We start from the raw sequence: 16,089 nt of genomic DNA, 5'->3' as shown, positions 1-16,089 counted from the left end.
ATTTCATCTCCCACTAATCCTACTACTTCCACCTTCAATTATCCTACTAACTCCATCCCTTCCACTACTTCCATTATCCAAGTATTTCGAGTCTCACTAACTCGACCGGTCTTCACAATGAAGCATTGAGTTACTTGTGCCATAATTGAGCTCACTGATCAAATTGATATACTTGTGCCATCATTCTAAATTTTTAGTTATCATTCTACAGAAATTAGGCAACAGATATGAAATTTTACTGAAAACAAATTTATAGATGACGTTTAAATTTCTCGTGTAAGGCTTGCATGCCTTATGTTCTTATCTGGCACAGCAAAACCTTTTGATAGATTGATCCATTAAATGTTCTCCACTACATCATCAGCATTTAGGTTCATTGTTTTCACATCTATTTTATTGGATCTCAAGCTTGTAGAAGGAAGTTAATGCCAACAAAGCTCTAAGAGAGGCAATTCAATTAAGCTGCTAGAGAATAAATATAGAAGAAGTTATATGTGTTATTTTCATGCATACAAAGTTAAATGGTGTTCCTGCTCATAATTAAGGGAACCATGTCCAAAGCTTCCTGCTGAAAATGGTTGAAAGATGCATGTATTTATTTTTTCAACTACATGTTTCTCAAGAAGTTTAGCTAAGTCAAAAGAAACAAAAGGTTTGATATCTATGTCAATGCTACTAAATTGTGCTGATCTTTTCCAAGATGGCTCAACAGAGAAGCCGAACACCGGTTTGCATCAATGGAGGAAAGCAAGGCCTTCTCCACATCAGTAGACACACGCCTATAGAGCAAAGAGATGATATACTCCATGAAAGCTCTACTGCAGGCCAATCTGATTGGGCCATCACCGAGCAACCCGAACTCTTCTTCCGACAACTTGAGAAGCTCTTGGACTATTTTGCTATTCAGGAATGCTAGAGGGAGCATGAACCTTGTGCCATCCACAGTGTACATCACAAAGTGGCCCTTTTCAGCAACCACTGCAGTGCCTTCGTAGGAATTGGAATTGCTGTTGGCTCTCATCAAGGCCATGGGGAGCCTCTTCTTGGCCTTCTCGACGAGCCTCTTGGGACTCAACATGGCTAATTGGTTGAATAAGGAAGTTTTCTTCTCCTCCAACTTGCGAAATGTTGCTAAAGCTCTGGATGTGCTCGGAATCATCGAATCACAACTTATAAGGAAGATGAGGAAGCTAATGACACAGAGATGTCACTTTCTGTAGGGAACAAGGCCATGTTCTTGCAGGTGGGTGATTCAAGAGATCTGAAGGCATGTAGGCTCCCTGCTAGTTGCATCACTCTTCTGTGTATCCCACTGATACAAGGGCAATAAAGGCCAACAATGTGCTAAGTTATTAGAGCTTCAAGTTCGATCGTAAACGAGAACTAATTAAATGGTCAAGAAATCATCTGTTGGAGAGGAAGAGGATATAATTCACGAAAGGACAATCTAGACACTCCTCTGTATTAATGCACATTAATGTGATACAAGAAGAAAAGCTAAACACTCCTCTAGATTAATGAACATTAGCTTCCTAATTCTTTCATGTTGAAGTTACTAAACTAGTTATATTTAGTTTCATTAAGTTCATTTAAGCCAGTAAAAGGATAAGCATGCTATCAACATCCCAACAAATTAGAACATTTCAACTGTGACTTTGTTGCTTTCATGGCCATTTGGTGAATCTTAAGCTTGTAAATGGAAGTCAATGCAAATAAAGTTCTAATAGAGGAAATTCTAGCTACAATGCCTTCCAATCTCATCCCAGCTTGGAGATTGACATAATGATCATGAACATTAAACAAACCAAGGTCAAACCAAGCTAGAATCAAGTTAAGCTCATAAAAAAGAAATCAAGCCAAGCTTGAACATTAACAAGCTAGGCTCACTTTGGTTGGATTATCTTATCAAACAAAATTGAACATCACAAAACTTAGCTAGACTTGGCTCATTTACAACCCTCACGACAAGTCTCTTGGGATTCAACATGGCTAATTGCTTGACTGCAAAAGTTACTGAATATTATTGCTGAAGCTGTAAATATGCTTGGAATCATCAAAGGTTCCACTACTTCAATAGGAAGCAAAGCCATGTTCTGGCAGATGGGCAATTCAAGTGAAATGAAGGCATGTAGGCTCCATGGCAATTGCACAGCTCTTTCGCATAAGTATGCCGGAGAGCTTCAATAGCTATCATAAACAGGAAATCATAAATGAGCAGGAACAATGACTTCATACAGTACGAAGGACAAAAGGAAGAACAAGAAGTACAGTTGTAGCACTCTCAAGAACTTAATCATGGCTTATCATCAGCCATCATAAGTGATAGCTCAACTAATTAATAAATGAAACCAATCTTCTCAAAGAAAATAATTTCACTTTCAACAAACTTAATACAATTAGATTCCAGACTGGAATCATGTGCCTTGGTCCAGAATCACTCAAGCATGGTAGCTCAAATATCATTATCCTTCACTTGCAATTGTCATACTACCCAAACAACAAGGGACAATATTCACTGCATATCTTGTCCAACCAATATATAACAAAGTAGCTGTCAGATTTGATTCCTATAGCATGCTCACATGGCATGCTCCCTTTCGGCGAAAAATTTTGGAAAGACACATCTCTGGCCCGAGTCGCTCTCCTTCAATATAAGTAAAGCGCACTTCGCTTGCCCATCTTAGGCACATCCCAAGTTTCAACAATTCTCCCCTTCTTCAATTCTTAGATTAAGCCTCAACCATGTTGAGCCCTAAGAGACTTGTTGAGAAGGCAAAGAAGGGACTTCCCCTCTTGAGAGTTAATAGCCGGCCGAGATCGTGCAACGAAAATGGAATGGCTGCCAAGGCAGGCCATTTTGTGGTCTACACTGTGGATGGCACAAGGTTCATGGTGCCATTAGCATTCCTCAAAAGCTGTATTTTCGAAGAACTCCTCGAAGTTTCAGCTGAGAAATTCGGATTGCCCAGTGAGGGGCCAATCACCTTGGCATGTAGTGGACTTTTCATGGAGTACATCCTCTCAATGCTCAAAGGAAGCATGCCAAGAGATGTGGAGAAGGCTTTGTTTGCATCCATCAATGCAAACCGATGTTGGGATTCCTCTTTAGTTAGCCATTCATCTCACCGACAACGAATAGTAGTATGATACTTAATATATTTCATAGCTAGGAGTGTGTATTGTTGTGTAAATACATGAGCTCATTGAATAACACATTGTGATTTGTTTCTGAGAAGACCATATCATTCTTGAAAACATCGTATTAACAAAGAAAATCATGACCACAATCAACCTAGATCGCTAAACAATCAATCAATCAGTAATGGACTGCTAAACAGTCAACCAATCAGTTTGTTTAGAATGTAGTGGCTTCTCTAGCTACCTCTTTGTAATTCCCTTGGAACTTCATTAAGAACTTTTCTTTTCTTTTCTATGTTTTTCGTCTGAAATAAAGATCTAAATAAAAGTGTGCAATTGTTGAAAAAATGCTTGATAGCTATCATAACACAACTTCCTTTCTTTGAAAATACAAGAATCATTCACAGTACTGAATTTGGGTTCAAACGCTGTCTTACTCGACAACACTTGTCTGTTAAAAGAAAATAAAAGCATGAACAGGTTAAAAACAGGAGTTCTCTGTGAGACATGCCTTGCTGCTACTGATTCTTTAGTACCATTATCAGCAGGGAGAAAATGAGGGTGAATTATGAATATCAGAAACTATTACAGTAAGTTTCATGAGATCTTTCCTTTCGAGAAAGGAAAAGAAAAATAAAAATCCATGAGAAATTTAGATTGGATTTTTCTTCTCAGCTGATAATCTGTCAGTACTGGTGGAGATTAGTTGGAGCTGTTGGTGGAAATTTGGATTGGATTGAAAGCAAAATGCTGCTTGAAAACCTTAATTTCCTTGTAGTATTGCATCATCAATGCTACCAGCCCACTTTCTTTCTCATTTCCCTTCATTATTCATTTGTCCTTTTGGCTAACAATTACCTAATAAGACAGTTACTGATAAGAAACAACTGTATAATACACACTAAATTCTTGTATGGCCCTTTCTCTTGATATGTTCATAATTTGCTACCTTGTGTGGTAATCAATTACTGTCTTTAAAAGCCTTTTCTTAGTTTTCAAAAAAACAAACAAACAAATATTTCATACTTAGAGTTCTTGGTGATGTTATAGCTTTAATATTGTTGGGTTCAATCAAAGTTTTATATTGGAAAGATTTAGTAAAAATCATGGGATTAAAAGGATGTAGGATATTTCCATTGGCATGGGGCCTTTTGGGAAGAGCCCAAGAGAAAAGTCATGAGGGCCTAGGGCCAAAGTAGATAATATCATGTCATTGTGGAGATATATAGACATCCTTTGGGCACAACAAATGATATCAGAGGCATCGCCCAGACCAGATGCCATGTGGAGCGGCCTTGAACGAAGTTGAGGGTGGATCCGGAGTAGGTCAGGGTGACCAAATGCTCGCGGATAGGCCTGAAGTAAGTCAAGATTGATCGGATCCAGCTGTTTACGGGGAGACCCAGAACATGTCAGGATGACCGGATACTTGTGGGAAAGGTCCCGAAGCAGGTCAGGGTGACCGGATACTCACGGGGAGACTCGGAGTAGGTCAAGGTAACTGAATGCTCGCGGGGAAGCCCAGACGATGAGAGTAATTGTGGTCCTTTGTTTGAGGGGAGGATTATTGGGATTCAATTGAAGTCCCATATTGGAAAGATTTGGACTGTTCTTTTGTTTTTTCCTCTAGATTTGCCAAATTATAATTTAGTTCCGGAAAATGAAATATGAAATTAACTATATGGCTGGATGATTAAAGATTAACTTATCTAATATTATTCGATGACGTAAACAAATTAATCTTAAACCGTTGGCTTGTCGGCAGACCGGTGATAAATATTTATAATTATAGTTATCCTCAGGCTCGGCCCAGAAGTCGGGCGGTCCTGGGCGTCTGCCCAGGGCCCAATGTTTCGGGGGGCCCCAAATTTTCTAGATAAATATATGTATATATATTTATTTATTTAGGAATTAGGTTAACTTTTACTTTGCTTTTCATCCGCCGGTTGCTGCTCCACGAAATTCATTGTCGACTGCTGGCGAAATCGCCCCATTCTGCACCTCTCTCACCTCTACCGACTGCCGCTTTGCGTCTCCTACTCTCCTTCACCTTCGTCGGTCGGCGGCTGCTGCTCTGGCGAATCACTCCGCTAGATTGCACGCTGCACGGCTCACGACTGCACCTCTCTCTCTCTCTCTCTGACTCTCTCACCTCTACGTCTCTCACCTCTGCCAGTGAGTCTCTCAGAAGCATATATATACACTTCATTTTACCTATTGATTTCTCTATCTTAATTCTTAATCTCCTTTTTCTTGCTCGTATTCAGGCTGGATGTTGGTGATGGAAGAGAAATAAACTTGGAAAAATGCCCAAGAAGCAAGCTTCAGAACCAGTGCATTAAATATCTTGGACCGATATGTGCCTTAAGCTCACTTAAGTCATAGGTCATAGCCTATGACTTAATTAGTTAATTGTTCATAGAATAGAAATTTTTTGTTAATTACAATTCTACAAATAATTTCAATCCAGGTGCTATTATTCCTTTTATACTCAGACTAAGTTGATTTAAATTATATCTTTTTAATTGTGATTTTGTGAATTATAATATGTTGCCTAAAAAACATATTTCTGGATGTGAAAAAAGAAAAAGACTAGAACAATTAACTGAATCACAAAGAGGTGCTCTTAATAAATTCTTTGTTAAAAGTATAAGTTCTAATGAAAATATAGAAATTTTAAATAGGGATAATATAGATGAGTCTAAAGAAATACATGATGTTAGCGAAGAGTCTAATGAAATTCATGATGTTAATGATGAATTTAATGAAATTTATGATGTTAATGATGAATCTAATGAAATTCATGATGTTAATAAAGATAGAGATAATTTAAAAGAGCATGAAAATGTTACTAATGTAGTAAATAATGAGAATAATAATATTGATAAACAATTTATTCCTCCACTTGATATATATGACCCAAGAAATTTGGATATTAATCTTGATAACAATGCACGTGATATTTTAGTTGAAAAGGGACCCATAAGAGAAATAAATCTCACATTCCTTTTTTATCACTACTCTAGACATTTTTCAAGTACTTATTATTTTAAAAAGTTAAGTAATGGAGAGGAAAGAGACCGAAAGTGGTTGGTATACAGTAAACATGTAGATAAAGTTTATTGCTTTTGTTATAAGTTATTTAAATATGAAAACAATAGAAGTTCTTTAGCAAATGATGGGTTTAGAGATTGGAAACATATCAGTGAACGACTTAAAGAACATGAAAATTCTATTGAACATATAACTAATATGAACTCTTGGAAGGAATTAAAAATGAGATTAAATAAAAATGAAACAATTGATAAAGATCTACAACGAGAAATCTCTAAAGAAAGGGAGCGTTGGAGACAAGTTCTTACAAGAATATTAGCAATTGTAAAATGTCTTTCTAAACATTGTTTGGCTTTTCGGGAATCTAATGAGAAACTATATCAAGAAAGTAATGGAAACTTTTTAGGGTTGATTGAAATGATTGCTGAATTTGACGTTGTGATGCAAGATCATATTAGACGCATTCAAGACCCCACAGGTCATCTGAGTTGGTATGTGATGGGATGCTTGTCACATGAGGTCGCGGGGTCGAAACTCAGGGTAGTCAGGGCGTAAATCCCCGGTCCCTGTGCAACTCACCCCACTTTCCACATGCTCACTCAAGATGCTGTGATTTACCTCCCTCGTGATGGCCTTGGGTCGGGTGCGGCGGGGGCGCTGGGGGTGAGCGATTTCGCCTTTTTGCCACATATTAGACGCATTCGAAATAATGAAATTCATCATCATTATCTTGGTCATAAAATTCAGAATGAGTTGATTTCTCTTTTAGCCGATAATGTTAGAAGTATTATCATTAAGAAAATTAAGGAGGCAAAATATTTTTTAATAATTCTTGATTGTACTCGAGATATTAGTCATCAAGTGATTTTCATAGTACGATGTGTTAATATGTCATCTAGCAATGTGAAAATAGAAAAGTATTTTTTAGAGTTTCTAAAAGTTAATGATACATCTGGTTTTGGACTTTTTAATGAATTAAAAAATATATTAAAATCACTTGATCTTAGTATTGAAAATATTAGAGGTCAAGGTTACGATAATGGTTCTAATATGAAAGGAAAACACCAAGGAGTTCAAAAGAGGTTGCTTGAAATAAACCCAAGAGCGTTATACATGTCATGTGCTTGTCATAGTCTTAATTTGACTCTTAGTAATATGGCACATTCTTGTGTTAAAGTCATTTCTTTTTTTGGAGTAGTTCAACGCATATATACATTGTTTTCCAGTTCTCCTAAAAGATGGAAAGTTTTACTTGATAATGTAAAAGGATTAACTGTCAAATCTTTTTCAAACACACGTTGGGAAAGTCGTATTAAAAGTGTTCAAGCTATTAGGTTTCAAGCTCTTGAAGTGCAAAGTGCTTTATTAGAGTTATATGACATTTGTGATGATGCAAAGTCTAAGAGTGAAGCTGAAAGTATAGTTAACTCAATTGAAAGTTTTGAATTTTTACTTGGTATGGTTATTTGGTATGATATTTTATTTGCTATAAACATGATAAGTAAGAAGTTGCAATCAAAATCTATGTGCATTGATTCTGCTATGAAACAATTAGATGGTATAATATCATATTTTGAAAAATATAGGAATGATGGTTTTGCAACAAGTTTGACTATTGCTAAAAGTCTTGCATCTGATATGAATATAGAACCAATATTTTCAATGAAACGTCGTATTTTTAGAAAAAAATAATTTGATGAGAAAGTAGATGAAATTTCACTATCACCTGAAGAATCTTTTAGAATTGATTATTTTGTGATTATTGTAGATATGACAATTTCTTCTTTGAAAAGTAGATTTGATGAAATGAAAACTTTCAAAAATATATTTGATTTTTTGTTTGATTCGAAAACATTAAAATCATTGGATAATGATGAGTTGAGAAAATGTTGTGTTAATCTGACATCCACTTTTACGCATGATAATTCATTAGATGTTGAGTTAAATGACTTGTTTACAGAATTAAAAATACTACAACTAACTTTACCATATGAGATAATGTCGGCAGTTAATATTATTAATTTTGTAAAAAATATAGATTGTTATCCAAATGTTGCAATTGCTCATAGAATATTGTTGACTATGTATGTTACCGTAGGATCAGCTGAAAGAAGTTTCTCAAAATTAAAATTACTGAAAACATACATGAGATCAACGATGTCGCAAGAGAGATTGAATGGATTAACAATTTTATCTATTGAAAAGAGAGTTTAGAAAATCTTGAAATTAATAATATTATAGATGATTTTGCATCTAGAAAAGTTAGAAGAATTCATTGTAAATAAATTTTACTTTATTAAATAAAATTAGGGCCTATTTTATCATTTTGCCCGGGGCCTCCTGAATGTTAGGACCGGGGCTGGTTATCCTGACAATACTGACAGGTTTAATTTAATGACTTTGTTCTTTAATGACAATAAATGAAGACGTCCATTCTCCTGTAGTTTGCAGGAACCTGTATGGATTAGCTTAATACTCTTCCTTAATTATGATTTATAAATAAAAGTATGATCATCCACGCCATATTTTTATAATATGGGGCGATACTATGGCATGTCAATGTGTCAATATCATTAATTGTCATGGGCACCATTAGGTTTATTTATTGTATCATTAATACTTATTTATTTCGAATAAAACTTGTCGTGATCCTTTCACAAAGCTCTCTGTGAAGGAACTGCACTTGCAGTGAAATACATGAAAATATTACACTGCAGCATTAATAGTACGGTTGTGTGTGGTTTGGCTAACCTGAACATGCCACGTTAAAGAGAAAACACATTAAAGAAAAAAAAAATGCAAAATCTAGTTCTGTGAGCTCCAGTTCCGCCGCAGCAGACGCTAATCGCTATTCTCTCTCGTGTCTCCCGTCGATTGTCGCTAATCTTCACTGGACATTGGTGAATCTCCCCCAGCTGGATCGTGACCAGATTCCAGCAGGATCGCGGCCAAAATTCGATCTTTTTGTGGCCAGAATCAAACTCGACCTCGGCAAACACAGCGCTGCTGATTCTCACTATGATCCGACTAGAATCCGGCCAAAATTGGGCCTCTATCCGGTTAGAATCGCGCTGAAACCTCTTGGGGTTCAGATTTCCCCCAGGATATAGTTTCGATTTGGGCAGGCGGTCGGAAGAGGGCGGCAGTAGGCAAGCGGTAGCCGAGCGTCAAGCTGAAGACCAGCGTGCAGGCAAGCGGTGGGTAGGCGGCGGTCAGTGGTTCTAGAGCTCGTGGTGAGGTCGGCAGGGAAGGCAAGAAGGAGTGTTTTTATTATAAAAAAAAATACATGGCATTTCCATGAGGGATGCACCGCACCAAACCACATTTAGAAAACTGCAAGCTAAATGCTCTCGGTGACAGACTTATTATAATGAGGCAAAGGATCAATTCCCAGTAAGCGTATGCCCTTGGGGAAAAAAATCCCTCCCGCTCCCTAACCAAATTGTCAATTGGCTATAAGCTAACCCCATGATTTACTTTCCTTCATATAACCTGAGAGTGGACTGTAAGCGACGTTTGGAGTGAGTGTAATCACCTTTTGCCATCAAAGAGGGTGGTGGTGTCCATATGAGCATAGCTGAGTTAGTCTTCAGTGGTAGATTGGCATCACAGGAGCAATTAAGGTTTGAATTTTCTATAGTTCATTCTCTTAGGAAATAAGTCTCTCCCACCTAAGAGACCGCTCAGTACCATGATTTACCTCCCTTCCACAAGGCCTTGAGGCGAATAGTAGTGGGGCGTCTAAGATGAGTGTTATCACCTTTTGCATCATAAAGGGCGTTGTGCCTCAGGGCTTGGTGTGGTACTAAGAGGCAAGGTGCATTTCCCAAGCAACTAGGATTCAATTATCACACAAGGCACACCTATGATGATTGAACTACTAGGGTGCTATGTCAGGAGTTACCCCACTTTCTGAATTTACTTGATAGGTAGAATATGTAGTCAAATCATCTATCCCAAATTTAGTTGGGTTGCAAGATTTGTATACTTGGTATTAAAAAAAAAGGAATTGTAAGATTGGCTCCTAAGACATGGTGTGGTGGTAAATGATAGGGTGTTTTTCCCAAGCAACTAGGGTTCAAAACCCACGTAACGCATGCATTCGGCATTTGAACAAATAGTAATGTTGGGGCATCACATTAGGAGTCACCTCGTTTGCTGGATTTGTTTGGTGGGTGAAATGTGGGGTCAGATCATTGATGTGTATAGATTATATATGTTTTAAAGCATCATTTAACATATATCTTGTTGCATTTCATGAGCATGATTACATTACACACTCTATTTCTATATGATTTAATTACTTATATTCTTTTCGTTTGGGGAACTACTCTTTCTTATGTTCATTGATAGGATGCATTTTGGAGGGAAAACGAATTATATTAGACGTCGGAGCAAGTTTGGGGAGACTTTAACAAAATCAGGGTCACGACTTACTTCACCGGGACCAGACCTACTTCACTAGGGTCACGCCCTACTTCACTAACATCATGCCTACTTCACTAGGGCCACGCTTTACTTCACGAGGGTTATGCCTACAAAACCAAGGTCATGTCTTATTTCACCAGGGGCATGCCTACAAAACTATGGTCATGCCTACTTCACCAGGACCATGCCTACTTCACCAGAGTCAAGTCTTACTTCACCCAGATCGTGCCTATGAAAACAGAGTCATGCCTATTTCACCAAGGCCATGAGGCATGATCGTGCTTACTTCACCGGGGTCATGCCTCATCACACCAAGGGTAGAATATTCTAGGATATGGTCGTGTCTTTTGACATGGTCATGCCTTATTCAGCTGGCATGGCTGTGTCTCCCAAGCAGAAAGTTTTATACCACGATCGTTCCTCCCAGGCATGGTCGTGTTTCTTCTCAGAGCCACACAGAAGGTTACAAGGGCAAGTTGTACCCAAAAGGCACAGCCGTGCTTCAATCACAATGGGTTTCATGCCATGGTTGTGCCTTTTTACAGTGGTATTTATGCCATGGCCATGATTCACAAGCACGGTCATGCCCTATTTCTAGCACACTTTATGCCACGACCAAGTCTTTTAACACGATCATCTGGTGTGTAGCAGGGTCATGTGCTCTGTTATAAAAAGGGAGTTTTCTCCTGTTTTAATACATCTTGGATTTGGGGCTTGCCTCTTTCCTTGGAGAAGGGTTCTTCCCTTGTGAGGAAATCTAGATCTATAATTCAAGAGTCGTCGCGATGATCTATCTAGTTCTGGAGTAAGGGAACATCCCGAAGACAAAGACACTGGCAATCTCCAAGCTAAGCATTTCTTCTCCTCCATTCTTAGATTTAGATTGTAAGAATGTTTTATTTCATGTCTTTGGTTTGTTCTTCCTTCTCCATGGAGTAGACCTCCAAACTTTAGGATGTATAGAGTAATTATGATATAATGTGGATGTATGAACTATGAATTTATCCATTTTCTTATTCTATATATAATATGTTTATGACTTGTTCTATTATATTGTGTCTTGTTTGTGTTTGATTAAATGTTTGTGTGGCGAATGCATATGGAAGAATTGGTCATCATGTAGAGGAAGTGTTTTGGATTTTATGACTGAGAGGTCCATAGTGATAGAGGGTATCTTTTTAATGTTATAAAGTGATAATTATCTGCAAGGGATCAATTCTCTAGAGTCATCATCTTGAAGTGGGGATCAATTCTCTACACGGGATTAGATCATTAAAGTCTGATGGATTTTCTCCAACTTAATGTTAGAAAGTGGCTTGTATAATCTAGACTATATGATCAAGGGCCCTCATGTGAGGGGTATCCGTTTAACCAAACTTTCTATGTTACCTCTTTACTTAATAGCATTAATCTAACATTATGAAGTAAGTGATAAAACTCTAAAAAGTAGGACAGTAGGGCCCTTAGTAACAAAGGGTATCCCTTAAGCAGACTTTCTAGAGTTATTTTCTTTATTTAATAACATTGAAAATTGGTGTAAACACTCCGGTATAACCTTAACGAATATGTGCCGATAATTTGGTTAGAATCTCTACAAGAATATAAGCATAGAGGTAAGGAGATGAATAATGTATAGGGACATTAACTAGCACCATTGTGAAACTAAAATCCTAGATTCTCCCCCCAAAGCCAACTTCTCTCTTTACTCACTTGCTCTCTCTCTCTCTCTCTCTCTCTCATTCGTGATCAATACATTCTTCGATCGTCTAGATAACTTGCTTTGCGAACTCATTTAGTGTTTAATCAACGACCCATGTGATTTCGATATTTTTTTTACTTGATGAATTTAGCCTGCACTTACGATAAGACAATAAATTTTTGGTACCATTACTAGAGACTATTTTTTATTAACATTAGTTGACTAACAATTTAGTTACTCTATACTTCTTTCTTTTTGTTAATAAATTCTATATTTTTATTTCTTATCTTTAATTCTTCTCTTTCTTTCTTGCCATTTAAATTATGTATTTTTATCTTTCTAATAATTTTTTTACTTCTACATTCTATCCTTTTTTGACTATTTCCTTTTAAATGGATATGTTTACTTTGAACACAAAACAAATGCTTTAATTCAAAGGTTCGACTAAATAACCACTATGAATTCTGCTAATATTTATTATGAAATTTATGGTGCAATAGGTCATGCGAATGATAATTGTCCAATATTATTTGACCATTCACATAAAATACATAGAAAAAAATGGGGTACACTCCCCAACTACAATCAATAACCGAAACAATATTATTGTGAGACTTGTGAAGTAATAGGTCATACAATCTAAAATCGCATCACGATACGCAATTTAGAAACATCATTGGATAATCTCAATAGAAAGTTCGATGAAATGGCTTCATCATATTCACACACTAATAATGGATCCGGTTGGAGGAACCCTCAAAATTTTTTTAGCCACAGTTAGGGAAAATGCAACTATAGGTAAGCTATGGAAGCTATATCTTCATCCCAGCTAGATAGAATAATGAAAATGGCAGAAAGCTTTCAATCATCACAAATTCATATACACGAGGAAATCAAGCATATGAATGCTAAGTGCAGTGACTTAAACTCAGTATATACTAGAATGTCATCTCGACTCTCAGTTTGGGAGGAGTATCAGATGAGTAAAAATAATGAGGATGAGCTTGAGGAACATGAAATTGAGACTTTGCCAAAGAAATGCACTATTCTAATTCAAATACCTCTAATTCTCAAAGATTAGAAGAGTCTTCCCTATCCACATCTGAAATCATGTTCAATAATTTGCTCTCTTTGGTAATTGGTAATGTAAGATTTTATTTGATGTATCTAAAGCTACTAGCCAATTCTTTTTTGAGCATGGTGGTAGGACAAATTTTGTATAAGAATCACATGGATGATATCACGACGAGCCCTTGAAGGAGAGTATATTTGATGAAATGCCAAGAACTTTTGGCAAGAAAGTTCTGAAATATTTTACTCCTCCAAGAGTGAGATTTAGAAAGCACCTCATTGATAAGGGGTCAAGCTTATGACCATAAACAAGTATTTCTTAAGAGGCAACCTAAGTTCTTTCTTGTTTTTGTTTAAGTGCATGCATGTGGTATTTGAACAAATTGTAACACTGGGTCATCATGTTAAGAGTCATCTCATTTCCTATCAGGGGCGAAGCCACCCTTGAGCTAGGGTGAGCTCCAGCCCTACCTATTTTTAAAAACTTACTAGTAAAATTTTATTTTAGTCTTATCCTCATTTTATTTTAGTCCATATAATCTATAATAATTTTATTTTAGTCCTTATTTTTTTCTATTAAATTGCCAAAAAATTTAATTAAACCTAAATTTTTTTCTTATTTGTTGCTTCACCTCCCTATATGTACTGCTCTATCTATCACACAAGCAGTCAGTGCCACTGCCTTCCTTATCCCTCCTCGCATGCATCTAACAACGACTTGACTAGTACAACCATGGCCAACCTCTCCTTATTAGCACGCTATATCTCTGGGATATTGTCGTAGCCATAGTTGTGCCCCTGTCTTCCCTGACTATCATGACATCACATTCATTGCTATCTCCGTTGATAGTTTTGTCATCATTGCTCTCCCTGCCACAAGCGACGTCGACTCTGCCTTGTCATCATGACTCGGCTGCAACCATTGTCACCGGAATACCAATGCCAACGATCAGCCCCAGGTAATTTTAAATCCTGGCTACGCTCCTGTTTCCTGTATTTGCTGGGTGGGTGGAATATAGGATCGAACCGTCTACCTCAGGATTAGTCTGGTTGTAAAATCTAGATATTTAGTATAAAAAAGGGTGTTACAAGATTTCCCCGTGACATGATGTGGTGGTATAGGACAAGGTTGATTCTCATTCAACGAAGGTTCGAAACTCACATTGGGTATTTTCGAACGCCTACAAATTTCGAACAACTGGTGATGTTGGGATGCCTACCATGACTTACTTGTGCTTCCCAAATTTACTTAGTAGGTAGTTCGTGGGGTCAAACTGTTTACCTCCAAAATTATTCAAATCTCAAGAGTCGAATACCTAGATTAATAATAAAAAAAGGTGTTGCAAGGATTCCCTACTAGTATGGTGCAGTAGTAAAACGTTTAAGGAAACAAAAAAGAGGACCTGAGTTTGAATCCTAATAGAGAGACAAATATTCTTAGAATCAACCTCTAAAATATGTATAAACGGTGCTCCAAATTTACTTGATAGACAAACTAAAGAAAAGGGTTGGTAGTATTCATAATGCAATTTTACAAGGAAAGATTGAGAAATTAAGTTAATTGACAATAAGGTGTGATAATATTGAAAGATTTTAATTTCCTTGTAACACTCCATTTCACTATTTAAGGATGATATCAGACAAGAAAAGAAAAGGGTGAAAGTTAAAAGCTGCACCAGAAACAAGTAGCATTTTGCTTTCAAGCTTAGCAACAACCAAAAGAAAGGAAAGGACTTTGAAAATGATGAACTAACTCTTGCATCGGGTGGATCGGATAGATAGAGAGGAATGAATAGTCTTGTAATTAAAATTAGAACATTCTTTTACTATTTACTTAGCAAGGATACACTTTAATTAATTATAAACAATTAACATTAAATTAATGAGATACTAGAGTTTTTCACTTAGTTACAACCTACATAGTTGTTAATCAAAGATAATGAAAGCTCAATTAAGATCTCCTTCTCAAAGGCAAAGTAGTCTCTTACAGCAATTGAAAATAAGATGACGTGGACTCCATGTTGATCCATTTCGTCAATAGTTCTTGCTGATGTGGCCACCTGGAATAAATCAAGGTGTTGTAAATTAAAGCAATATAAGCAGTATTATATTCGCACAAAAAATAGCATGCAATAGACAGATAAATAAAGGAGTAGGGTTTAGAATATAGTTATCCGGTTGAAGCGTCGGCACGCCGAGTGTCCTTAGAGAATTTATTGCCACCTCACGGTGCAAAGGTTCTCCGGCAAAATTCCCCCAAGATCCGACAATCGCTTGTCTCGTCCGTAGGTGCACTCCAAAACGGACGCGACACTCGGACCCAACTTCAGATCGCCGGAAGACCAAGCCTCAGGACAAGAAAGCAGAAAACCATGCAGAATGAATCGCACAGAGAAGGGAAAAGGAGGAGAAAGCTCTAGGCTTGAGTGAAGAATAGAGGTGCTGCAAGTCCCCTTTTATTCACTCTGAGAAGATATGAAGCACTGCTTCGCTAGCGAGGAAACGCGTCTCAGTGTCGCGTCCGCATCCCTTCCTCACACGCGGAACAAAATCGAAAAACCAAACTCTGGTTTGGTTTTGGTTTAGACCGAACCGGAAACCAAACTAGTTTGGTTCAGACTGAACCAAACCAGCAAAAACAGACCGGGCCGCCCATGAGCGCAAGGCCCACGGGCTAGGGATTTGCACCCCCCTGCGGG

At 37.4% G+C, this 16,089-nt stretch overlaps 2 protein-coding genes across 2 annotated transcripts; one reads left to right on the top strand and one right to left on the bottom strand.

The window, feature by feature from the left end:
- Positions 1 to 502: 502 nt before the first annotated feature.
- Positions 503 to 1,170, bottom strand: LOC121982946 (auxin-responsive protein SAUR64-like). The gene has a single exon (XM_042535944.1). The coding sequence runs from the start codon at positions 1,157 to 1,159 to the stop codon at positions 662 to 664; it is 498 nt and encodes a 165-aa protein (XP_042391878.1). The 5' UTR covers positions 1,160 to 1,170; the 3' UTR covers positions 503 to 661.
- A 1,665-nt stretch (positions 1,171 to 2,835) lies between these two features.
- LOC121979698 lies at positions 2,836 to 8,406 on the top strand. Its single transcript, XM_042531686.1, has 8 exons — positions 2,836 to 3,065; positions 5,406 to 5,471; positions 6,348 to 6,492; positions 6,565 to 6,664; positions 6,902 to 6,970; positions 7,187 to 7,368; positions 7,702 to 7,798; positions 8,126 to 8,406. The coding sequence occupies exons 1-8, from the start codon at positions 2,836 to 2,838 to the stop codon at positions 8,404 to 8,406; spliced, it is 1,170 nt and encodes a 389-aa protein (XP_042387620.1).
- The last annotated feature ends 7,683 nt before the right edge of the window (positions 8,407 to 16,089 follow it).

This window comes from Zingiber officinale, chromosome 5A (genome assembly GCF_018446385.1).
Source record: "Zingiber officinale cultivar Zhangliang chromosome 5A, Zo_v1.1, whole genome shotgun sequence".
Taxonomy (NCBI): Eukaryota; Viridiplantae; Streptophyta; class Magnoliopsida; order Zingiberales; family Zingiberaceae; genus Zingiber; species Zingiber officinale.
This window is presented reverse-complemented; position numbering and strand designations above follow the sequence as displayed.

Coding starts and splice junctions, on each gene's coding strand:
- LOC121982946 (XM_042535944.1), bottom strand. CDS start 1,159: ATGATTCCGAGCACATCCAGAGCTTTAGCAACATTTCGCAAGTTGGAG.
- LOC121979698 (XM_042531686.1), top strand. CDS start 2,836: ATGGCTGCCAAGGCAGGCCATTTTGTGGTCTACACTGTGGATGGCACA. Junction 3,066..5,405: donor AGAGATGTGGAGAAGGCTTT/GTTTGCATCCAT, acceptor GCTCGTATTCAG/GCTGGATGTTGGTGATGGAA. Junction 7,369..7,701: donor TGGCACATTCTTGTGTTAAA/GTCATTTCTTTT, acceptor ATAAGTAAGAAG/TTGCAATCAAAATCTATGTG.